The following is a 26,764-nucleotide window of genomic DNA, read 5'->3' on the forward strand; positions in this document are numbered from 1 at the left end:
TGAAATCGCAAATACATCTTGTGTCTTAAAGTAAAAATGTCAACATAAAAGAAAATCACTCACAATGGCAACGAACAAGAACCACAGCTGGACCACTTCAATAATTGTCATACCTCGTATGCAAACGCACAAAAACCCGTGAAAGAACAAGCAAATAAAGTAACGTAAAACATTTTGTGCAATGGAGCAAAACTAAACAGTGCTCAGGACAGCAGCTTCAGCTAGTTCATCCAGTTCACACTGTGGGTGTAAGAAGCACGTGTGAACGAATATTTAAGTTCGACATTTAGGTGGCATTATTTAGAGTGAGACTAATTTACAGCATAGGTAGAATAAAGTGGTTTTCCTAATTCACAAAGACACTGAAGGCAGCACAGAAATCAAGAGAGATTTCCCATTTTAAATCAGTAGGTTGCTTATAGTAAGTGCTTTTTCTTCTTCTTCTATAGAACACTGCAAAGTACACAGTATTAGTACAGTATTTCTAATACCGCTTTTGAATTGCAATTTCTATGAGAGATCTTTTTTTCTGCACAACGCTCTTCAACCATGAAAACTAAGTGAAATGTTAAGATTTGGCACATAATGTTGGCTCTGAGCACCTTTAAATAACGTTACCATAATTGGTCTTCAGAAACGGCACAGAATTGTCCCTCAAAAGGCTCAATGACAGTTACTGACAGCTAAAAATGGATTTGATGTAGAATACAGCATATATGAATCATGTGGACATTCAGTGTTGAGAAATTTAAAGGGTTAGAAGTTGTTTCACTTGAAAAGGGCATGTCAGTGTTTATGCATGTTGTGGCCATTTACTACATATACACAAATACTTATTATTTTTGAACATTTTACACATCTTTTATTATTATAATATTTTTTAAAGAAGTAGTTCAACATAAACAAAACATAACTCCCTCTAAAACGTATCGTTTTACATTTCAGTTTGTGTACAGATTAAACAAACTACACACATCCTGTAAATTAGTGATCCATAGGAGTGTATTTCTGAACTTTCAGGCTTTATGCTAAGCTAAACTAATTCCAGTCCTGACTCCATCTTTCTAATGAACACACGGACATGAGACTGGTGTCAATCTTCTCATTTCACTCTCGGGAAGCGAATGAGCGCCAATCCCCCACATTTTGAACACGTTTTCTATTCGTTCCCATACAGTATGAAAGTCAACTTGCATTTATAATGAGCTAATTTCAAGTCTCTGTCAGTTGATTTTTATACTGCCTGAAGTGAACGTTGAAAGACAGTAAAAAAAACGCCTTCAAAATTCGAAATATTACGGACTGCTTTGGCTAACATGCTAAACACTGGTACGGCCCTTTAAATTGCTAATTGTTTTATGTCCTGCACTCCTTAAATCTCGCATCGGTTTCAGTGGGTGGCAGCCCAGTTATGATCAGTTACTAATGGTACTGTCTCTATAACAAACAAAGTGAACACCAAAATATGCTTTTGTGTATTACCAAATATTCTAAAGTCTTTTTCAGTATTTCAAATATATAACAATAAAACGTTGGCCTAAACGTCGGACAGACTATACATGGCACAGCAGATCTACAGTGATTGACAGACTGCATCATAAACAAGCGTTCTGTTCTAGTGGATATGAAGACCGCCTGCTGTGGTGGTGTAGATATATTTGTGTGTGGTCAGTCGTAAATCGTGACAACATTTAGGACATTCAGAATTTGGGCTTCAGTTTAAAGTTATAATCCCTTAGACGTCCATGAAACCATACCCTGTTTTTAATACTATTCATGGTCAGCATTTTTCAGCAATAGCTATTCAGCATTTATCTCTATCTCGCGTTTTTTATTGTTGGTGGCAGGGTCCGCCATTCCCTCGCTGGATTCAAATTGCATTCACACGAGCGAGTGATTGACGGGGAAATACACAGCATGTAATCCGGCATCACTGCTAATGCTCATCGACATGTACCACTGCCGCTGGACCGCTTTTACTGTCAAGAAGCGCAGGTCGTCTCTAACCCGATCATTCCTCAACTATGCGTCCACAAAACAAGACATGGGAGTATGCAGCATGTACTCTGATGGCAGTTGCACATGCTACCATTGTTGACTGACTTGTTTATCGAATCAACATGAGTTTGTTTTGCTAAAATCATAAAAGGATTATAACTTTAAAGGTACAAGCTAATATATCAGTTAACGGTCCCCACAACTACAGAAACACAAGCGTGTGTGTGTATGGCGTTTAACTCTTGATCTCCAGGATGGAGGGGTTGTGGTCGAGAATGGCCAGAATGATTTTGTCCATGTACTGCCTTAGACGCAGGTTGATCTCCTCCTGCTCCTTCAAAGCGTCCACCAGCTGAGAGCGAGAGCGAGAGCGAGAGAGAGAGATGCGTTAGAAGAGCAGTCGTAACAGATATCTGCATTATATGACACCCATCCAGCAGCAGCACGCCGACCTCGTCCCTGGACGCGTTGTCTATCTCAGCTGCCAGGCACTGGGCCTTGGTGTGACAGGCAAACAGGTTCTTGGCCTCGTACAAACTCAGACTGAGAATTTGAGCGTTCAGGTCGTCGTTCTGATCCCGCAGCTTGTGGTTGTCCTAAAGGAAGCGAAAAGAGAGCGGTTCCTTTCAGAGGTGGATTGTGGACGAAAGCCTCGACTCTGTGCAGTAACAAAAAGGTATTAAAAGAGTCGTATCATGCTCATTTTCAGGTTCATTCTTTTTGGGTTTCTAGTAGAACATGTTTACATGCTTTAATGGTCGAACAAACTCTGAATTTACCTGTATTCACACTCTGTGTTGAACAGTGTTTAAGCGCCTGTCTCTTTAAGACCCCCTCCAGAGTAAAGTAAGTGATATATAATGCTCCCATCTCAAATTACCGTTAAGTTTTGGTGAGATGTGTTATTGAACACCCAAATGTATGATGCAAATGCACTATAAGTAAAAAGAGATTTCCTCCCCGAGTGGGTCTCTCTCTCTGTCGGTGCGTAGTGTGCTGTGTGACGAGTTTGTTCTACTTCTAAGGAATACTTTAAAAAGAAAAACTGACATTTTGGGAAATACTCTTATTTACTTTCATGCAGAGAGTTAGATGAAAGGCTTGATGCCACTCTCGGGTCCGTACAGTAAATATGAAGCTGCAGTGGGTTAGCTTAGCATAGCGACTGGAAACAGATGCCTGGCTCTCTCCAAAAGGTACACATCATATCTCCTTTGTTTAAGACAAACCTCAGATACAGTGACATATACAGCATCCAGGTTCAGATTAAACCACAGGCGAGTTGAGGACATGTGATCACGTGACCCAGACAACACAGGTTTACACCCATTTTAAATCTTAAACCACATCTAAGCTAATGACAGAGCAACAGTCCTTCTATATAATGGCAACACTGGTTTTTAAAACATATCTTTGGTATTTCTGTACTGAAAGTCATTTAGTGGCCAACATATGCACCCATACTGATCAATAATATCCCGACCAATATGTTGTTCAGGCTCGAACAGGTTCAATCTCAAGTCTATGTGTTCCATGTTTGCCGTGCACTCTTTGTGTTGTCAGAACCTAAACCACTTGGGAATGAATATAGAGAGTGGAAAGTCCCATGAGGACAGAAGAACAAGGGTGAGTGTGTGTGTGTGTGTGTGTAAACCTGTTTCAGTCTCTTGACTTCATGCTCCATTTCAATCTCTCTGGTCCTGGCGTTGAACTCAGAGAGCCCCTTGCCCTGTCCTGGATGCTCCATCTCCAGCTTAAACAGCTGCAGATACTCCAGCTCCCGGCGGAGATCATCGATCAACTGCATAGAAAAGATCCAATTCAAAGGAACTCCTTAAATCCTGCGGTGTGGAACTTTAGTCTCCACCTACTAAGTAATAACAACATTGGAGAGACCGAAGTGACGGCGCAGCAGCTAGGAGTGTGGCGGAAGCTATGGCGGACAACCAGAACCAGGACTGCCTGACCATGCTGCAGTAAAATGAGGTTTTCTAAAAGGGACTCTGGGGCTCGGAAACGCTACCAATTGAATGTAACCGACGTTCCTTTATATGTAGAAGTCCCACCCTCCAGCTTTAACATTTCCCATGTGACCTCTCTGTAAGAGGGACTCACCTCCTGCATGGCCACTTTTTCCTTCTGAAACTCGTGGCGGTTTTGCCAGAGCTTGTCCATTATCTTCCGGTAGAGGTCCATCTCATCCTTCAGCCTCAGACCAGTGTCCTCCAGCTTGTCCGTTATCCTCTGCTTCTCCTGCGGAGGAAAGAGAGCGGGAAATCGTTGTTGACACATGGAAGGCAAATTAACCACTTCCTCTACTCTCACTTAAGTGGTGATCAACCCACACACTGTGAAATAAGACAAACTAGTTTAGTTTTTTCTGGGCTGATCACAGCTTGAGAAATAATAAATAATAAGGTGCGCAATATCTTTCTAGCGGGCTTTTTTAGGAGCGGGTGTTTAAAGAGACAGGCGCTAAAACGGAGGGTGATTACAGGTCTATTCAGACAGACAGTAGGAGAAGAATAATGTGTCTATTTAACATTAAATCATGTCAACATGTTCTTGTAGAAGCCCCAAAATACAAGTATGAACCTAAAAACGAGTATGACATGTCCCCTTTAAGGTCGTTTATTTTTAAGGTCAAAGAATAATTATGCCTTGTTACAATTTGAGTCGTATTTTGTAGCTTTGGCCAATGGTTCTAATATCACTACTCACCAAAGTAACTGGGACCTGGGAACACAGCGACATTGCTACAACAAGTCCGTCTGTAAACTGTGGACTCTTCAAAATAACAGAGCAGTTGGATTGTCCAACTGCTCTGGTTTTAGCAATGTTTTAGCATTCCCAGATGTCCCAGCTTTCTATAATTTGTTACTACAACTGAATGCCGTAATCATAACAATGGCCACAACAAACAAACAATAAGACCCATGTTGAAATAAAGTGTCTCTTCCTTTTAGTAGATCACACTCACCTGGTCCAGTTTCTCAGTCTGCGACTTGAGTCTGCACACGTTTAACGTCATCTCTCCATTCTCTTCTTCTAACAGCTGTACCCTGTGTATGACCACACACACACACACACACACACACACACACACACACACACACACACACACACACACACACACACACACACACACACACACACACACACACACAGTTCAGAACTAGAACACCAACAGTACTTTACGTTTTGAACAAGTTCAGGTTTACCGTGATACCATGTAACGTAGACTACTGCAGGTCCTGGATCAGTGTTTGTAACCTAGGACGCTGCTTCAAGCTTGGGTTTACTTTAGCAGCATCTGTATGGAGCTGCAGACTTAATACTCATCGAAATACCAGAAACAAGATGCAGTAACAGCATCCTGACATAGTTGAAACTTTACCAGGGGAACTATTCTTTTTTCAACACCATCAACTCCGAAAACCATTTAGCTGGCATTTCTAAGGTTTTGAAAAAACAAACAAAAAAAATAAATAAATAAAAATTGTGGACGGAATGGAATTTGCCGCTTGGCTCGTTCAAAGTAAAAGTGCAGAGGGATGAAAATCGTTTGGTTACTTCATTCTGTGGCAGCAGTGTGCAGCTTGGAAAAGCTTCACTTTTGAGAGCAACTACCCCTCGAATAGCATCACTTACATGAGGAGTCAGAACCAAAAGGTCAGCACCAGCACCTCTCAGGGTCTGGATTAAGGTGTGCGAGTTTCACGCCGTGGAGTAGTGTGGAGGACTTTACCTGTTACAGAGCAGGTCTATCTCTACGTTTCTGTCCCTGTCCATCTTGCTGAAAGCCTCCCGGTGCCTCTTTGTCTCCTCCTCCAGACTCTGATCTGCCCTCGCCTCTGCATCCTTCACCTGCTCCTCCAGCTCGTGCACCCTGGGGTGCACACACAATTAGTGTGAGAGAGAACAGTACAGTTTAACATAGCGGATATAAACGGCTCATTATAAGGTCACAAAAACACGCAACACACTGGCTCTTAATAAATAAATTACTCAGTGATTGTGTTTTCCTACCTGTGCACCAGCTGTGTGTTCGCCTGTTTGAGTTTAGACTTCAGGTCACCGTTGGCCAGACTGTCGCTCTCCAGCTCCGTCACCTTCTTCTCCAGAAAACTGACCTGAGGAAGACCACCACACTTAGAACTAGGGCTGCACCCAAAGACTGTATTTACCAAATATCTTCATGTATAATGTTTACATTCAAATTCTAAATCAACATATGCTGCACTGCTGTTTTAATTCATTGTGTTTACAGCCAGTATTTCTACACAGTTGCAGATAAAGATCAGGCTAATATTATTAGTATGAAAAAGCTAAAAGGAATAAAATGTATTCCCCCAATTTACTAATAATAAGACTGAAAAACACAAACTGGTGGCTGTGTGGGATTTTTTCCGACTAGTGTGAACCTAAAACAAACAGACCCAACTGATGCTGCTTATCCTTTTAACTGGCGTTCACACAAAATTCACGAGAACTGCTTTCGTTTTTGAGCATTCATGTCTTTTACTTTCTCTGTGATGTCGAGGTCGCAGGAGTCGATGCTGTCCGTGAACAGATCCTCTGTGCTGCTGCCCTGGCTGGACCCAAACACACTGTGGTTGGCCTGGAACAGCTGACTGCAGGGAGGAGAGGACGCGTTAGAAACCAACAGAGGACATTATTACCCGTTCTACACAGTGATACTCACATACATCACCCGGCTAAATACTGAACCAATCATTGGATTCTATGCAAATGCGGATTCACTGCAGTATTTTCATGTTAAAGAGGTGATTGGTAGGAAAGTCGGGTCACTCACCGACCAAATGCTGTGCTGGTAATCTTTCGGTTAGGGCTGAAACACAAGAGAGAGAGACTGAGTCACACACTACCTGCTGCTACAACAATTATCATGACTTCACACGCTCATCTATAGCTGCTGCTGAAAATCAAAAAAGAAAAGAAACCTCAAAACACACAGACAGATATCTTCTCTTTTACCACTTAGTGTGGTGTTTTATTCAACATGTTTTTAATGATGCTTCATGGTTCATGTGTCCATTCGGGGGGGGGGTGCTGAGACAGCGGCTCGAGAGCATCTTCATGTGTGTTGTGTGGTTTACCTGTTGGCCTTGAGGTTTCGAAGTCGAGCCTCCAGGTCGTTGAGCAGATTCACTTTCTTGCAGCACTGAGAACAGTAGATGTCCAGCAGATCACTGTTATACAGCTGCCGCATCTTCTGAGGAGTCTGGCCAGCACTGCAAACACAAAGAATACATCAATAGACAGAATGCTATGCTAGTAATAGGAAACCTATTGGATATTAAATACAGCTACAACAAACCCTGCAACAACAAATGTGTCACCACAGCGAGACCGGGGCTAGAACGATCGAGGAAGATATTTCTGCGATGCTCAGTCCATATATTTGGGACGAAATTAGGAGATTTCTTTGTTTTGAATTTCGAGAATAAAGTCAAGATGTCACGAATAAAACAAACATTACAGGAACAAGGTTGAACTGTCAGTATTAGTGTCAGACTTTTTATTTTTTGCATTTTGAGAATTAAATTGAAATGTTGAGAATATAAACGAAATATCGACAATAAACAGCAAAATTTAGCGTTAACACATACACTGAAATTTTGACTTTATTCTTGATATTTCAACTTTATTCTGACAACAATATGAAATCGGTATTTGAGAGGGCGTTATGACCCGTTTAACTTCCTAACACTAGCTCTAAGCAGCATAAAAGACATTGTTAAAACTATTAATGTCAATAAAAACACAATCATTCATTTCCTCTTCAATTGTGTGTTTTTGTAAATAACTACTATAGATGACAATAAAGTAAAGGGATAATAGAAGATTTGATGGAAAGTTTGTAATTATGTTTTGGTTCTGGAACGGTTGTGTCTGGAGCCTTTCTGTCAATTAAAGTTCTTAGACAGGAAATCGGAATAAACAGGTCAGACTTTTCAAAAATCTGAATCAGCCAACTTCAAATCAGAGAAGAGGATAAGGAACATACCTGACAAGAAAATAGTTATTCTAAGAAACCAAAAAGTGAAACTTCCTGTAACTTCTTATAAAAATGCGCTTCTCAATATGCACCCTATGTGATTCAGGGTGTGTGCTTCTGACTCAACCACCGACCTGGAGGGAAGGGAGGATCCCAGGTCTGAGAAGCCATTCGTTCGGCTGTCCTCTTCAGGACAAGGGCTGCTGGGAGTAAAATCCACGTCCTCCCCCTCACCGTAGTCCTCAAACTGCTCCTCCCCGGAGATGACGGACGCAGACGCTGAGCCAATCAGGTGGCTAGGGTTGCATGGCAGGAAGTACAGGTAGGGTGGTTATTAGAAAAGAAAAAAAAAAAGAAATAATAACAATAAACTAGCAGAAGAAGTAATACAGATTCCTCATATAGCTCCTGACATTCACTTATAAACACTAATTGATAAAGATGGACATAAAAGCTCCCCAAAAGCTCGCCAATACTTCTTGATTGCCCCCTGGTGGTTGGCTGCAGTCAGTGTCCGAAATAGGGGGGGGCCCTCTAAAATCATAAGACAATTATTTGCAACCGTCAACAGAATGTCTTTTAAGAGCTTAGTAATGCCCGCAATTTTCATTATTCAAACGGCAAAACATTTATTCACAAATAGGAATAGTGAGTGCAAGAGACAATTTGTCATTTTAGGTAGTTATCACGCTGATATACATTCAGGGGATCATTTTTCTGATAGGTTTGGTTTTAACTAGTTATTTGAGGCTAATGGGGGTGTATTGGGGAATATTTGGGCTTCACTTTTCTGTCCCCACTTCCTGGATGGACAGGTGGTCCGTTCCACACATACAGTCTGTGGCCCACTCCCTCGTATCGCTGGGACTGACCCGTGTCGCCTCGTTGGATGCAAGGAGTCGGAGCTGTTGCCGTTTTCAGCGCTGCTGTCCATGTCGCACTCCCCGTCGGTGCCGCATCCCTCGCCGTACACACTGCATTCTGGGTAGGAGCGCGTGCACATGATAATGGGAGGGCCCAGCTTGGCCTCACCGTTCTACACAAACAAGCAAACAAAAAAAATGAAACATTAGCAACGTCAACAAACAGTGGCGGGCCGTCAGGGCCTGCAAGGCCTTCTCTGCTGGCCTACACAGAATCACAAAGCTATATCTATTTTATAATTTTTCTTAAATACACTACATCAGGGGTGTCAAACTCATTTTCACTCTGGGCCACATCAGCATCACGGTCGCCCTCAAAGGGCCGGTTGTAACTGTAAGACTGTATAACTGTAACTTCTCCCTAACATATTGTTAAATAACTGGTCGGAGCTCACCTGCTCACACACCTTCAGCATGCACTGGGCTGTAGCTGTGTACATATATTCTGCTGTGATTGCAGTCTGCCTTTTAATTCTTGGACAGTTTGATGTTTTTCTTGGAGGCTAAATTTAGCTCCGTGTTTGGTGTCAAAATGCCGACGTGAATTGTATCCTTCATCACCGACACGCCTCATAACACAGAAGACAGACCTGTTGTTCTCATTGAAGCACAAACATGTATTCGCTTTCCCATCTTTCATTACATTTTCTTCCCTCTGCATCAATTTTTCTCTTTGTGGACATTTTGGGATTATTTGTCGATCTTTTTCAATCATTGGAAAACCGCTTTTCGGGCTGTTGCCTCTCTTGTCCACCTGTTGTGGTAGTTTTAATGTCGGTACACAGACAACATGCTATCTCATAATTTCAACTTTCTATCTCATAATTTCGACCATGGGGATACTTTTATTTTAAAGTCTAACTTTTAATTATTTTTCCAAAAAAAAAAAGAAAGAAAAATCATTTTTTTATTTAAATTTTTTTTTTGCTGGCGGATTCGCGGGCCACATCAAATGACATGGCGGGCCTATCGTGACTATCGTGAAACGAAACTTAACAGCCAGCAGAGGCTGATGGGTAGTGAATCACATCACGTGATGCAGCTCAGCCAATCAAATATGAGCATTCTGACCGAGTGAGTTGCACCATGACAGAGGGTGCTGAGAGGAGGAAAGACATTGCAGAGCAGTACGTTCAAGTTGTGACGGTAAAATCCTATGACAATCTCTTTGGGTCCCGGCTTGTCAAAAATATATAACAAACATAGCCAGGTTAAGGAATGACAGTGGATCTCATAGCCAGACCAGCTGAGAACATTATATTTTCCTGAATTTAGGCTTTTGCATTTTCTAAATGCTTGAGCATTATTCAAACGACTTGTTTAATACGAAGATGTATATAGTTACAGCCTTAAAATTGAATAATAGCTGTGGCGCCACAATGTGGTATAAGGTGGTATTTCAGCTGCAGGACAGCAGTGAAGGCCCAGGTACAAAATGCACGGCCCGGCACTGTCAACAAATGGGAACACGCAGCCTCGGTGAGTAGAGAGCGTGGATTCACAGCGCACTGAAGAGGCAGGTAGAGACTACATGCTGGTTTCTAAACTCACTGCTCTTTTGTGGACAGGGTATAGCATCAGTCAGTACTAAGACAACACATTTTCAACTTGAAGGGAACACCTAATTATTTTGCAATCACAGTGCAACTGGCAGTAAAACCCAAGATATCTCAGGGTACTCTGGTGCTGGTATTTGGTACTGAATATTGACGACAATTATTTTTCAAATTTTTCAGTTTGTACATCCTCGGTTCCTTTCCTCGCGTCTTAGTCCCTTCCACCTGAGATCAGGGTAGGAAATTTACATGTTTTTTAGGGGGCAATTTTTGCCCCCACTGACTGAAATCCAGGGGGCATTTAAAAAAAATTGGGGGCACTTTTTGAAACTTGTGAAATGACATTTAACCTTTGTTCAAAATAATAAATATACTTATTTAGGCTTACAGTATGTGAGCAATTGTCATCAAATGGCAATAAGACTATTACAATTCATTTAATCTAATTCCCATTATGCAATAGGTATACTTTGTTGGCATCTTATTCTGAAAACCGGATATTCGTCGGTCTGAAGAAACCGGATGTTGTCTCACGTTAATCTTTCCGCTAGCTTTCAAAGTTCTTCGCTCGCTCCCGATCTGCGCCGTTTGAATGAGTTTACCGTGAATTTCAGCAGATAACGCTAGGTGCACTAACATGTAAGTGTCTGCTGAGTTGACCGCAGTCACAGGTCTGATTAAGAAGCGCTCCATTTATTTGTTTAGAAAGTTCGGTTCTTCACGCACACGCAACATCAGTCAAGGCGAAAATCAAAACCGTTCTATGGCAACTGCACTGGGTCATATAGGCTACGATGTTTTTGACAAGTTCATTAAATTATCATTATTATTAGAGGAAATTATGGGGGCATTTTTTGCCCCCCTCGTAGTGATATCAGGGGCAAAATTATATTTCTTAGGGGCATTTTTGCCCTTTGCCCTCGTGTATTTCCGACGCTGTCTGAGATGCGAGCTGAGGAGGCGACGAAGAGAGAGGACAAAATGAGACATATTTGCCTCGGAGCCGTCGTCGTAAAGCAGAGTTGAGTGGTACAGCTGTGCATTCTTTTGTTTACAGCTGTATTTCATGATCTCCATCAGATGAGCATAATGGTACTTCTATCAACATACTCTAACCTTTAAGTGCATTAGACAGACTAATGTACAATATTATAGAATATACTTTAATGTCCCTGTGAGAAAATGCATTATTTGTTATTGTCTTTGGGATTAAATAGCTTAGTGAGTGCTGAAGAAAGAATTTAGAACTAGAATTACCGCCTCACAGTGGATGTTTATATCCACATCTGTCCAAAATGTCACCACTTTGTCATTTTACCCTATTAGATATTTGTGTGAATTGTCGTAATGAGTATATGCGTTTTGTGAGGTCCTAGTGACCTTTGACCACCAAAAATGTTACTTCGTCCTCAAGTCCGACTGGACGTTTGTGCCAAATTTGAAGGAATTCGCTCAAGATCCTAAAATGTCACAACAATGGTACAAACGTGAGGTCACAGGGACCTTGACCTTTGACCTCCAAAAGCTCATCAGTTCATCCTTGACTGCAGGTGAACGTTTGTGCCGAATACTTTCCCTGAAGGGAAAGAAATTCCCTGCAGGTATTGCTGTGAATGTCACATTCATGACAACGTGCTTGTTTTATCATTTACTGAGGATCGCAGATTTATCAGTCTATGCTTTCATTACAAACAGAAACCATGTTGTAGAGCATCTTACCGCTGCAAAAACAATCTACAGCATTATCAACAATCTGTAAATATTAAAAATCTTACATTACATCTAGATTTCTTTTCCCGTCTCTTCAGTTAAACACTCCCTGAGACAGATGAGACACCTTTTACATTGAATCATAGGACGTCAAGAAGCGAAAGTCTCTGGCCTTAAACCTTGTTAGAGCAGCAATAAGATATAGTGACAGCTTAAACCGCATATTATCAAATATGTCGAGCAATAGAAGACACCGTGGGATATTACAGCACACCTCCAGCATTTGACCTGGAGATTTAAAAGAAACAGAGTGGGATGTCGCGTGCCTCAGATCTGTGTGTCATCAATTATGCAAGTGCCTGTCTGGCACTTGCACCTTTTCACCCAAAGGAGGTGCCAGGGCAGATGCACACCCTGTGTCACACACACACACACGCACATGCACAAACAGATCCAGCTGCAATTACAAAATAGGTGCTTTCCTCCTGTTTTTAAATTGAGATTGTAGTTTGGGTTTTATATTTGTATATGTATGCACACGTACACACACCACCGCTGAGTAGCTTTCATTCATCAATTATACACATGTTTTTGTCTGAGATGATGAGGAGTGTGTGGAGATTTGGATTCCTGACAAAGACTAAATGAGGAATTTAAAAATAGTTAATCCAGGGACGTGTAGTCTAATGTTGACCTTCCACTGAAACATATTCATACATGTAATGTAAAATGGAACAAGTTCAGAGTAAAATCACAGTAAGACATACTAAATGGAATGAGTTGCATTTGTGTTTACCAAATCAACAGACAGTATAGAAAAGTCACCATCGAGCCAGCATAAGACAAACAGGCAGACGTTGTGCTGGTGAGTGTGTGTCGACTCTTTTTCTTGCAAACTTCCTCGGTGCTGTATCTCAATTCCACTGTCATCAATAACTGAGCTCCTGTGTGAATCCAAACACCATAACCGATAAGAACCATCAAGGTGGCAGATGCCCCGCCCCCAACAGGTGCAACTGAACCGAGAGCAGAGTGAGGAAGATGTCAATCAGGCAGAGTCTGCACACACCTGAGAAGAGACCTAATCAGCCAAATGAAGTGGACACAGCTGTGTGCACACAGAGCGGACAGGAACTTTAGAAGTAGTATGATTTTTCAAATAAATGCAATCACTGGCATTTGACCTACAGGACTATAACATTATGAAACACAGAGCAGTGGTGAAGAAGACCACTCACCTTCACATGCATTCTATCAAACTAGCTCAAGATATTTAATCCAAAGTGGATCCACACACACCGGCAGCAATGACGTTAAGCATCACTTTAAATCATCCTGTTTCTGTGTGTAAACGTACTGAATGCTCTTTTCATTTAAGTAAGAAGCAATATTCTCCCTGAGACACGTGTGTGTGTGTGCATTCAAAACAACATACGGTATCTGTCATCGTGGAGGTGGGACCAAAATCCACTGTATTCCTGAAGCTGGAAGTCTCACACACACATGTTTCACTGCAGCTCACCATTCACATTTGAAAACACACCACTGCTTCAGCAGGGACAAAGCCACACCTCCATCTCGCTCTCTCTCTCGCCCTCTCTCTCTCTCTCTTGTTGCTAAGCAACTGTTTAGTTGGGCTGATCTCGTGTGGTGAGGACTACACACAGCAACTTGTGATATATTGCACATTCATCGATATTTTAATCGATGATGTTACTGTAAATGCTCAAGACAAACATGTTGGTGAATAAATCAAAATCTGAGTTTTATGGAAGACAATTTCTGCCAGGTAAAGAAAAGAAATTGTGATACTGAATGGCAACATTTTGAAATAGGAAGCTTACTATTTAGTAAGTGAATTACTATCTCATAATCCTCACGTTTACCCAGAAAAAGAATATAAAGATTAAGGAATGTTTTACGAAATAATGAAAAATCTAAATAAATCTCTGCTACCTTACTTTGCCTGCTGCAAACACAACTAAGCCCCAAATAATTATATGTAATGGCCAATCCCCACTGAAAGCATTTGAGAAGCGTTTTTGACATCCGTCACTTGCACATCTCACAGAACAAGAAAAGTTTGCATTATATTAAATGTATCAATCCTCACTTACTGTGTGAGACTCACCATGTGTCATTACACTTTTCGGTTCGTTTTGTTGTGTTTATCGAAGCGAAATCTACAAAGAAAGCTGTCACAAAAATGTCACGCTGTGTTTTCAACGTATCCACATTGATTGTTTAAGGCTCCCAGTCTGTCTGTGAGCTCACCTGTTTCTCTACAGGAAGGTTCCCCTCACTCTCTACAGTGGGCGGGGAAATAAAATCAATTTACCAATATGAACACTGTTTGATTTCTTCCCGTGGAGCAGACATAAAAAAATATTTGGGTTCAGTAAATGTCTGAAGGCCGGTTAGCACGGCGCTGTCCACTCAGCTCCCCGGGAGGTGCTGCTGACAGACGGGCAGAGAGACGGAGTCGGTAGGGAGTAGATGACAGAACGCTTACTCGGCGCTCACATCGACGAGTCAACATTATGACATACTTTTACTCTTCACGTTAAACTTAACACCACCATGAGAAACGACATTTCGAGGTTTCGACTCATCTGTTTGACTTCAATTAGTATCTCATTATATTGACTCGCCATAGGTAATGAGTCTGTCCCGTACAGAAACACTGAAAGGATTATCCAGACTGTTTACAGTGTGGCTTCGTCCATCCATACAGCTTCCACTGAAAATCTATGAAGGCCTGTAAAGATCTGTGTTGTTTTACATTCTGCTTTATTCCAATCACGTTCTCACTCCTAACTGGTCGAATACCGACGCTTGGTCAGTGGCCCAACACTTCAAACTATGACGCTCTCGGTTCCTCTGGTGTCAGTTTACGCTCATTACATGTAAACAGTCTCTTTTCAAAATCAACTTCCAACGTAGGTTTATTTATGGAACAATACTGCTTGGTTAGGTTTAAGTGAAAATAAGTATGGTTGTTCCTTAACTGTCATTAAAAGTATCAAAGGTAAAATAAGTCAATGTTGACACCAGACACAAACAACGGTCACCTGGGTGAAAGTCCTGTGCTTCCAACCACACTTCCTATCCGATGCAGCTTTCTCAATCTACGTCATTTGATCTGGCCGTCTTAAACTGACGCAGGTGGGTTTACGTTGGAGTTACTTGAAAGCCCGGTGCGTTCCGGCGCTAAAGGGCACAGAGGGGCGTCGGTATCAGACGCCGAGGGGCACTGACCAAGCGGCGGTAGTGAATGAGTTTGGAGTGAGAAAATGGTTTGAGGTTACTGCACACCCAGACATGAGATGAGATGTTGGGTGGAGCTAAGCTGGGAATCACATTTGCATCTGTCCTGAGAGGCAAATGAAATGCTGATGAACCGCAAACACAAACACTACAAACACAAACAAATTAGAGGTAACAGCCGTGACAGAGGAGTGAAGGGGGACCGGTGGAGAATCTGACTCTCTAATGTGGCCGGTCTATCAATTTGTGCACAATGACCAAAAGGCATCAGTACCTTCCAACCCCCCCCCCCCTTCCCCCTTTTTGAGTATATATCCGGTTTCAAGGTATGAAGGAGGCTCGAAGCTTTTACCGTTAAACTGCATAAGACTGTACCTGGTAAATGTAACCATTGTCAGTCACAGACTGGTTGGAGGTAATGCCGCGAGGACCCACAGCCATCTTCAGGATCTCCTCACAACCTGGCAGGAGGAGGGCAGGAAGGCCAGAAGAAAGAAACAAAGAAGAGAAAAAGGGAGAAACAAACTGAAATACATTGCACCACACCTCAGGAAGGTTATCGACAGTTTAAGGAACAGTTCAACATTTTGGGGCTCATTCAGTTTTTGGCTGGGAGTTGGATGAGAAGATGAACACCACCCTCAATGCCTGTGATGTATATATGAAGCAACAGCAGTTAGCTTAGCTTAGCATAAAGACTGGAAACAGGAGGAAGCCGCTAACTCTCTGCTGAACCTCTTTGGTCCATCAGTTAAATGTACCTTTAATGGCGAACACTCCGTGGCAGAAGTCTTTGAAGTTGATCTTCCCATGAGCGTTGGGATCCAGGTACCTGGTTAACTTCTTCACCTGCAAAAGACAAGAGAGATCTTTACAACACGATGCTGCGCCCTCTATTCTTAGACTCTGGACAGAAAACAACAGAGGCATTAGGCATCAGTTCAGCCCACCCTCTTCCCCTTACATTGAACAGGCCTATCACTCTAAAATGGGTTGTGATTTTTAGCCCTGCTGACTCAGGGATGTTAATGTCGCTTGGTTGGTTTGAATCTCTCCCACTTTCATCCTTTACACATTTATTCACTTAGAGCAGGGGTGGCAGGGCGGCCCGCCACGTCATTTTATGTGGCCCGCGAATCCGTCAGATTAAAAAAAAATAAAATATATTTCATAATTTAAAGTTAGACTTGATCATAAAAATATTCCCATAGTCGAAATTATGAGATAGAAAGTCGAGGTTATGAGATAGAAAGTCATAATTATGAGATAGAAAGTCATAATTATGAGATAGAAAGTCATAATGATGAGATACTTAAACACACAGTCACAGAAGCAGCTCTTTGGCTGGTTCCTGTACATTTGACATGGAAATGTATTGTGAGTACATTGAAGACTACTTTAAACGTGGCTTTACAACACATGAAATACTTCACGTGGGATTGTGCAAACGCACCCTTGAAAGGATTTTAAGCGTTGAACAAAGTTATTGTAATAACTTGTTTGATATTTGTCTTTGATATTTTCTTTAATAGTTTGATCTTTGATAGAGTAATGTGGGATAGAGTAATTTAAGGATTACCAAATCCCTCCTTGAATATCAAATTGTTAGCATTGATTATTTACTGAGAGTAAAGTACAGTACAACTTAGAGAGCTTTGCGTAGAGGAGGGATATTTTGAAATATAGTATTTATAATCATACAGTTGTAAAATAATTACTGTGTAAAATGTTGGGATTTACTCTAACCTCCTACATTAGGACAGTGTTTTCATTCACTCACTCTCTGTGCTTTCTCTCCTCACAAGTTTCTATGGATCATTGTTATATCTGGACACTGGTCTTGCCTCTAACGTAGTTGTGACACATGCAAGAGTAATTTCCCTGGTTGCCCTGATCGTGACAGTGAGCGTGAACTGTCGGGGAGAGGCAGTCACGTATCTCCTGAGTGAGAGTCCTGCACGGTGACATGTCGCTGTGTTGGGCTGCTGTTTCAGTAGTATCAAAAAAGGGGATGGCCAGTCTTCAAATCATGCGCCAACATGCGTTAGGGTACTTCCGGTGTCCGATGTAGGATGATGGGGTAATGTACTCTCACCAAACTCCTGTCGTGTAAACCAGCAGCATATCTGACCTGTAACTTTGGATTCAGAATAGATTTTGTCCGTTGGCACTTTTCGTAATTTAGCTTAGTATGTTTGGTGCCACTATAATAATTTAAGGATGACCAAATCCCTCCTTGAATATCAAATCGTTAGCATTGATTATTTACTGAGAGTAAAGTACAGTAAAACTTAGAGAGCTTTGCTTATAGGAGGGATATTTTGAAATATAGTATTTATAATCATACAGTTGTAAATTAATTAACTATGTAAAGTTTGGGGATTTACTCTAACTTCCTACACTAGGACAGTGTTTTTATGCTCTCATTCACTCACACATCTCTCTGACCTCGCTCTCTGGCTCCTACTCTATCAGCTGACAGTGGGCGATTTCACCACGGCCTCCCTCAGCCAATCATTTCCCATCAAACTTGAAAGACCTGTTCTCTTCTGTGCAGTCAGCTGTCATTTCAGTACAAACCGAGGTGACCCTCCTCCCCATTCATCATCACATCCGGTGTTCAAGGTTTCTTCCACTGAGGGCAGAGTCCCACTCAAACATGCCATCATCTTGATCTTCAGTCTGCCCCTACTGTCTTCAACACCTCCACCAGTGTCGACTCTCCAAAATTTTAACTTTACTTTGCAATTTAATAAATGTATTTGTTCACTGTAAATTAAGTTTCTCCTGATTTAACAACCTGTGTCTCCCTGTATAAGTCTGTCAATTATCTCCCGGTGGCTTCAGTTCTATTTATTATGTTTTTTGTGATGTATGTCATGTTATTTCAAACTAATTTGCAGTCATAAGAAGCGTGGTGTTTGTTGGTGAAATGTTTCTTATGTACAAAACAATTACTTGTCGTAAAAAACTCCAAATATATAGTAAAGTAAAATGTTTTTGGTGTGTTTTCTAGAAACTAGAGGTCTGATGAGGAAAGTGGGAACAGGTGTGTAGGTGGGAGGGGATGTCATGTGACCAGGACTGGCAGGTCTGGGGAGTGAGCAGGGGCTGGAGAGAAGGACAGAGAGCCAGGACGGGCAAAACCACCAACCCGCCACGTCATTTTATGTGGCCCGCGAATCTGCCAGAATTTCTTCTTTTTTTTTTTATAAAAAAAATAATAATAATTAAAGTTAGATTTGACAATAAAAATATCCCCATAGTCGAAATTATGAGCTAGAAAGTCGAAATTATGAGATAGAAAGTCGAAGTTATGAGATAGAAAGTCATAATAATGAGATACTTAAACACAGTCACAGAAGCAGCTCTTTGGCTGGTTACTGTACACTTGACATGGAAATGTACTGTGAGTACATTGAAGACTACTTTAAACGTGGCTTTACAACACATGAAATACTTCACGTGGGATTGTGCAAACGCATTTGTAATATTTGTGTAACTTGTATAACTTGTGTTTGATATTTTCTTTAATAGTTCGATCTTTGATAGAGTAATGTGGGTTTCTTAACCCTAAATTAAAAGGATTTAAGTTACAACAACAGAAATGTGCTTAAATATAGTTTTACATTTATATAACTGCATGTACAATATTTTAACACTTGAATAAACAATAATCAAATGCAGAGACAGTTATTTACCAATATGTTAGGAGTAGTTACATTTACACAGTCTTACAGTTACAACCGGCCCTTTGAGGGCGACCGTGATGCTGATGTGGCCCAGAGTGAAGATGAGTTTGACAGCCCTGACTTAGAGAATGCCAACACCATGATTATCTCCAGGGAAGGCTGTCTAAGTGTCTACTGTTAAATTGTTAAAAAACATTTTTAACAATTCAGAGCATCCCACCTCTCTGTGTGACCCTGAATTGTCTGCAGGCTTCCTGACATCGCATTCTTTTGTTACATATAGTTTTGACTAAAGGATCTTGACATAGAGTGAGAATATCAGTTCCCTCAGCTAGTCCTAGCTTTCACATTGTTGATCACCTTACTGAACAGCTTACTTTGGTTATCAATTCGGCTTTCCAGAAAAGAAGGCACATGGAGTCGACCTTTACCTCACTGCGTACGTGCATTGTCAGGTGCTATTCTGTTTTAGTTGTGTCATAAAGTAAGACGCATTTGCCTACATGTCCCCTAGCGCACTGAGCACTGCTGACGACGCCATCCAGCCTCTCCTCAAGCTCCTCTCTCTGCCCCTTCATCAACGTTCTGCACAAGTCGATGTGGCATCTCCTTTGGTTGGAATAACGCTACAGAGTGTGACTGTAGCAGAAGATTACGGCTCCGACTCTGACAGCCGTGCTCAGAGCAGGAGGAGGGAATACCATCGGACACGGGATTTGGTGGGAGACGGTTTCTGAGTATGGATAAATAGATCAAAGTTATATACTGTGGATCAACCTGTGCTAAACAGACATCTACATGTTATCTCTCACACACACACACACGCACACACACACACACACACACACACACACACACACACACACACACACACACAATCACACATCCCACAGCTCAGTGTCACATCATCACACGGGCTTAACACTGCTACATTTGGTAATGCTGGTTTAACTGCCTATGCTACATGGTTCAGATTAAATAAACTATCTTTGAATATCAAAAAATCTAATTTTATTATTTTCAGTGGCAAAAAATTGTACTCTAAGGATTTATCTAAAATTAAAATTGAATCCGTTGAGATGCCTCAAGTGGCATCTACAAAATTCCTAGGAATTATTATTGATGAGAGTTTAAGTTGGAGTAAACATATTGACTGTGTTAGTAGAAAAATAAACAAATCTTTTGGAATAATAAGGAGGGTTAGACATCTTGTCTCTGCAAACTGTCTCCTTATTTTTTATTACAGTATCATTTATCCCTATCTTTCATATTGCAATATAGTTTGGGCAAGTACTTTTCCTACTACTCTGCAAAAAATGTTGGTCCTCCAGAAACGTTTTGCTAGGATCGCAACCCGATCAGAGTCACACTTCTCTTCTGCTCCTCTATTTCAGAAATTGCAGATTCTTACCATGACATAAATATTTCACAAACTTGTGTTTTCATTTATAAGATACTTTCAGGTGAAGGGAATATTCCTGATCATTTCAAGACCTGCTATAAATTCAATTCACAGGTTCACTCTTACTCAACTCATCAATCTTCACATCTTCATCCTCCTAAGTTACTGACTAGCAGAGGTAAATTTTCAATAAGATTTAGGGGAACCAAACTATGGAATGACTTTTCCCACCTAACAAAAGAATGTCCCTCTGTAAAATGTTTTAAAAGATCCCTAAAAGAAAATGTGATTGCTGTTTTGTAAGTTTGTTTATGTATTAGTTTTCATGTCTTTCTTGTTTTAGCTGTTATATTACACACACACACACGCACACGCTCACTCACACTCGACACAATTACATTTTTTTTTCTTTTCTTTGTTTTGTTGTAACGTAATGTCTTATGCATATTTTATTTTTTCTTTGTAATTTCGTAAAATTTTAATATTATATAGGTGGAGGCTTCAAATAAGCCAAATTGGCTTTCTGTCTCTTCCTGCACTGTGATTCATTTATTTCTGTTATGTTTGATTATTTTAGATTTTATCGTTTGAATTGTGCAAAATAAATAAACATCAAACACCTCCAGAGGCTTTCATGTCAGGCAAGCAGAAGCCAGTTTCAACCAATCCCTTAATATTATACATCTGAAACTCTATTGGTTTGTTACGTCTCTAATGTCTTATAATGAAATATTTACATGTGTGGAGTGTCAGTGGACGGTTGGACTGGATTAGGACAGAATCTCTTCACCTCCAGCAACGATCAAACAAACACAAGTTCAAATACAGTTTTCAGCCCAGAGCTTCAGAGGCGCTGTCCACTTGAAAATATGCTTCTGTAAGCATTATCCACCTTTTCATGATCAATTAATCCACCAAATATTTTCTCAATGAATCAGCTTATGTCAGAAAACTGTGAAAAATATCTGTCAACTGTCCTACGATCATCAGTCAGTTTTCTAATTACATAAAACAGAGAAATACGCTTAAAAGTCTAAAATGATGTTGCATATGTTTACAAAAAGTTGTGAAATAATAATATTTAAGAGTACATTTTTGATATGACAAAACACAAATTGTAGGGCTAAAATTAGCAAAACAAAACCCGAATGATGTGTTCTTACAAAAACTATGTTTTGTCAGTATGAATAACAGAAATAAACATTTGTATAAAATACTTTATATGTGCTTTGACAACTATTGCATTTGTAGGCTACTGCAATGTGTGCATGCATGCAGTATGGGGCAGTGTGGTGAGGTAAACATGAGGAATAAAGATAGTATTTCATAATGTACGCTCGCTGCGGTCAACTAATCGCCATGGAAACGGATGCTTCTGGATGTGTCAGTGTTTTCCAAAAGAAACAAATGTAAATACAGCGCTGGTGCAGTGAGTGCCGTCTCACAGGCGGATCATTTCATTACTTATTAACCGACCAATCCGCTCATAAGTCTCCTCCAGAAGCTCTCATCGCCATGGCGACAAAGAACACAGGGATGAGAGGAGCTGCGGGAGGGGGATGGAGCAGCAGCTACCTCCGAGTTATTTTTAGTAGAAGTGTGTTCGGGGTGCTCAGCTCAGCCGCCATGACAGCTTAAAGGAAAATCTACTCTCACTGTTGGATATTGTTTATCTGTGGTACTTGGGGCGTCCTCCTCTCCCTCTGAGTCCCGTCTCTTCACCGGGTTTCATTTCTTTCTCTTCCAAGCTCTTGTTTTGCACAGCAATCTAAATAACCGAGTGTGACTAAACACAGTTACTCCAACACAAGTATGACAACCGGGTGCTAGTCTTCTTGGAAGCGAATTGCCATGAACTACAAAAGTGGTGCTCCAGCATACTTCACATTATTGTTCAGCATGTCCGAAGGCCTAACACATTTGTCAGCAGGGTATGGAAATCAACTTGAAGCCTGCTTGTGAGGGTATAGGTAAATATATGTATTAAGCCTTTGTCCATTCCATTAGAAAAGTACTTTCACTCCGTAAAAAATCCATGGACTTACGAAGAGACGGAGCAGAAAAACTGGAAGCGGCTATCTTTAGCTATCTTTAGCCTTTCATTTCAACCAAAGAAAATACAGAAAGTATTTGACTCCAAATCTTAAAATATGATAAAATGGTAGATTAGCAAGCTGTAGAATTATTGAATAAGTAATCAAATGATGACTCGGTGGTTAGTTTTGACCACTAGCACCCCTGCTAGCCCCAGGTTCAGTACCACAGAGAGCCCTGGCACTACTGCTTGGTGTTTACCCTGACTGGCAGTGTGCTCTCCATGGTACTGAACCTATCAGACTGACACAGCATCCTGCACCCCCACCAGTACTGTCAGCTCCAAAAGGGCACATCAGATCCAGCATTTAGATATCTGGAGTTCCTGTGGCGCTGATATATGCAACCTCAATATCTTTTCAGGTTTTTTTGGGGGGGGGGGGGGGGGGGTTTGTAAAGGAAAATAGCCTACCCTACATATGTAGTGGATATTATTCATCCTCATCCTTTGTGGTGTTTCAGAAAGATGAAGAGAGTTGGAGAACAATTAAATACAAAACGGGATGTTGACTTGATTTGTTTCCATGTTTTTCCCAAATGATGTACAGAGTTTTAGATATTCTATTATCAAATGTCTTGAAGAGCAGAGTATATAGTTGTAGTCGTATATATATATCAACATATAAATATATATATATTAGGGGTGTAACAATACGCGTATTCGTATTGAACCGTTCGGTACGAGGCTCGCGGTTTGGTACGCATGACGAACCGAATACGTTTGAATTAAAAACAATAAAAAAATTTAATTTTAATTTTTTAATTTTTTAAAAACCTTTATTTAACCAGGTAGTCCCATTGAGATTAAAAATCTCTTTTGCAAGATGTAAGTAACAATACAAGATGGAAGCAAGATGTAAGTAACAATACTACATAACATTAAGGAGCAGTTTTTGTTTGTTATGCTGATGTGTTGCTAAGAAGACACATCAGAAGATGAGTCACTCAGGTATAGTTCCATCATTGTTCAAAGTCAAAGAATAACTTCATGATGTTAGTTGTAATGAATAAATATATTTTAAAATCAAGTACATTTCTCTGCATTTATAGTTTTCTACTGTACCGAAACGTACCGAACCGTGGCTCCACTGTATCGTACCCAACCCAACCGTGAGTTTTGTGAACCATTACACCCCTAATATATATATATATAGTTCCTAGGTTTGGGCTGAGAACTGAATGTTTACACTCTCTGGCTCCGCCCCTGAACCTTACTGCACCTGCACACAACATAAACCATTGGACTTTATGGACTGCGTGTTTAACATTCAGAATCTAAAGTGACATTGCCCGCTTGGTTCAGTACCATGGCCTTTACAATCTCAGGTGAGAGAAACAACATGGAAACATAGCGAGGTATTTCGGTGCTGATGTAAACTGCAATAACTACAGAAAGCCTGAAAGCCCCGATGCAGGGTTGCCAGATGAATCTAAGGGCATCACAAGATGATGACCCAGGCAGGGATCTAAGGAAAAAAATAAATCCTGCTAAATCCCACAACAAGCAGTTTGTTCTTTTGTGCAATACTGAGTAGTCGGTGAGTTTTTCCTCTCCAGGACTCCATGAACCAATCCAAGAGGAATAAAATCTCTTTAACTCCAGTGTTCATAACTTATAGAACACGCAACCTAAAACAACGGGTCACAGGGAGATATTGCTTCAGAGTTAACGGCCACAAGCTAAATAATGTTGGGAAGTACTGCCCAAAATTATGGAAGACAAGAACTGTGCTAGAATTATTTATTTTTCCCGAGATCACCGGTATTTTGTTATCTCGAGAAAATATCGAGAAAATTCAACTCGTTATCTCGAGAAAACAAAAGGTTGTTGACATTCAATCGGGCCGGATCAAGCTGACCACAGACTATATGTAAAAAAGCCTGTATATAAAAAGTATATATATACAGTCTGGAGCTCACTGTCTGCTTCACTCTTGTGAAAGATTTCCACCAACTTTATCTCAACATCAATATTAATCATGATGGCGAACATTTTCTGGAAAATCAATCAATACACTTATTGGTGATATCAGCAGACAGGAATGTTTGTTTCCAGTTAATTGAGGGAATTAATCAAATATTACAGAGATCATATAAAAAATCTAAAATGGTCGTTCAGCAGCATTTGTTTATACACATAGTTTGGTCCGGTCTCTGTTGATATGAGGTATCGTAGAGCTCTGGGTGAACACAGACGGCCACAGGATTTATTTCCTGATTCAACAACGGCAGGAAGCCAGTGACGACAGGGGGAGCAACTCAACGCTGATAGGCTATCGCGCCACAGCGTCACGCGATTATGTCGCAGAAGTTGAAAAATTTCAACTCGCGCGTTGGCGATTCTTGCGGCGTCCAACGCAAAAACGCGTCCAACGCGCCGCGCCATCGCAAAATCGCGGCGCGCCAGTCTCATCGCGTCTGTGCATAGACTTTGTATGTAATCTCGACGCGCGTCAAAAAATCAACGCAACCGGTGTGAACGCAGCACTGCAATGTACACAACAGTGTGGTAGAGGTTTATAATAGGAATTCCTCTGCTGAAAAAAATAGTTGTAGGATTGGTGGGCTAATCTTTCACCTTGCCTCTCTAGTGTTAATAAGCAGGAACCGTTCATTATCATTATTGATGATATTTATATTATATATACTAATATGTAATAATAGCTGGAACCGTTTAAATATGCGTATGGCACATGAGACAGACAGAATGAAGAGGTAGCATGACAGGTCGTTATATCTGTCATATAGCAGCACACCTAAGCAGTAATATGCTAATAGCTAGCTAATGTCTAGCTAACACCTCAAACACACCTGTGACATTTAAAAACGTAGAGGCAGGTGGCCTGTTGTTGCCAGGAGCTCGTACGGTCCATAATTCGTCACGTTAATAATTAACCTTATCAAAATGTCGGTTGAGCGACCACAGCCGTGATACGGAGCTACCTGTCTGTGGTTACCCCCTCTCAGCCTCTCTCACCTCGTCTCCTTGACCGAACTGAAGACCGAGGTCCACCAAGTGCTCCACCCGGATGAAGCCGTCAGCATCCTCGTCGCACACGTCGAAAACCTCCTTGAGCTTCCTCAGAAACTGCAGGAGTTGCTCTTGGTCGGTAACGGCATGTCCTTCCATTGTAGGGCTTGGCTTCGTCGGCGGATGTTTTTTTTCTCCTGTTAAAGAATCGCTTTGGCGGTCGCCATCATCGTTCTCGCCGTCCTCGACTGCTGCTGCTGTGGCATAAGCAGCACCGCTTATTGGAGATGCGCGAGAAGTTACGGAAAAGGACGATGATTTACGACGAGGGCACGAGGCGTTTCGTCACAAACCAGCTGCTGATTAATGATCCAGATTCCAGGTGCGTTACCCAACAGCCGAAATTGAACATTGAGCAGCTGCTTCCATCACCCACAATGCCTTTTGTCACAGATAACTTTCCACTACAGCTGCACCGATGAAAGCAATGTATTAAACTGTATGAGAGTCCATTTCTTGAAATAGATGAATAAATAATTAATGAAATGCTGGGAATAACGATTCAAAATGTAAAACAATCGTCTCTCCTACGGTTTAGCTACTTTAAAATAATCCGTAAATGTCACTTGTGTGGCTACAAGGGACATTGAACAGCAGTTGCAATGTTTTGCTTTTAAGTCAAAATTATGAGCTATTACTTCATAATAAGTGTGAGTATGCAGCGTGTCAAAGTAGAAAAGTGACAATATTAAGTTTACTCGAAGCAGTCAGTATGCATACTAAAATAATTTTTGAGCGTGCCGTTGTACTTTTCTCCCACAAAAGCAAAGCAAAATGGAGATGAAGGTGGTACTTTCAGCTGCAAAAAAACAAAATAAACACGATGGTGGTGCAACAGCTCCAAAAAGATACATTTAATCAATAAAAAATAAAAAAAACAACCATTTCTCTGTTGTGTTGAATTCTCTTATTCTAAAGTCGCAGTTTGATGTAATGTCCAACAAGGTATACATTTGGGCCACAGCAAGTGACTTTAATATTACTAAGTTTGATTTTAATGTAGTTTTGGCTTATCTGTCTCATAATGTTTACCACTATGTTCTAGTTCAAGCAATTACCATTTTTTTTA

The 26,764-nt window shown here is 40.9% G+C and overlaps 1 protein-coding gene across 1 annotated transcript; it reads right to left on the minus strand.

Moving 5' to 3' along the window:
• Window positions 1-2,233: 2,233 nt before the first annotated feature.
• rab11fip4a (RAB11 family interacting protein 4 (class II) a) lies at window positions 2,234-25,855 on the minus strand (the record flags this gene model as incomplete). Its single annotated transcript, XM_079281248.1, has 15 exons — window positions 25,642-25,855; window positions 16,238-16,325; window positions 15,852-15,937; window positions 8,893-9,056; window positions 8,155-8,316; window positions 7,119-7,253; window positions 6,815-6,850; window positions 6,524-6,632; window positions 6,028-6,131; window positions 5,747-5,887; window positions 4,979-5,060; window positions 4,114-4,251; window positions 3,653-3,799; window positions 2,451-2,594; window positions 2,234-2,350 (listed from the first exon to the last, which is right to left on the minus strand). The coding sequence occupies exons 1-15, from the start codon at window positions 25,792-25,794 to the stop codon at window positions 2,234-2,236; spliced, it is 1,806 nt and encodes a 601-aa protein (XP_079137374.1). The 5' UTR covers window positions 25,795-25,855.
• Window positions 25,856-26,764: the final 909 nt, after the last annotated feature.

The sequence above is a fragment of the Melanostigma gelatinosum genome (assembly GCF_949748355.1).
Source record: "Melanostigma gelatinosum genome assembly, chromosome: 13".
Classification (NCBI taxonomy): Eukaryota; Metazoa; Chordata; class Actinopteri; order Perciformes; family Zoarcidae; genus Melanostigma; species Melanostigma gelatinosum.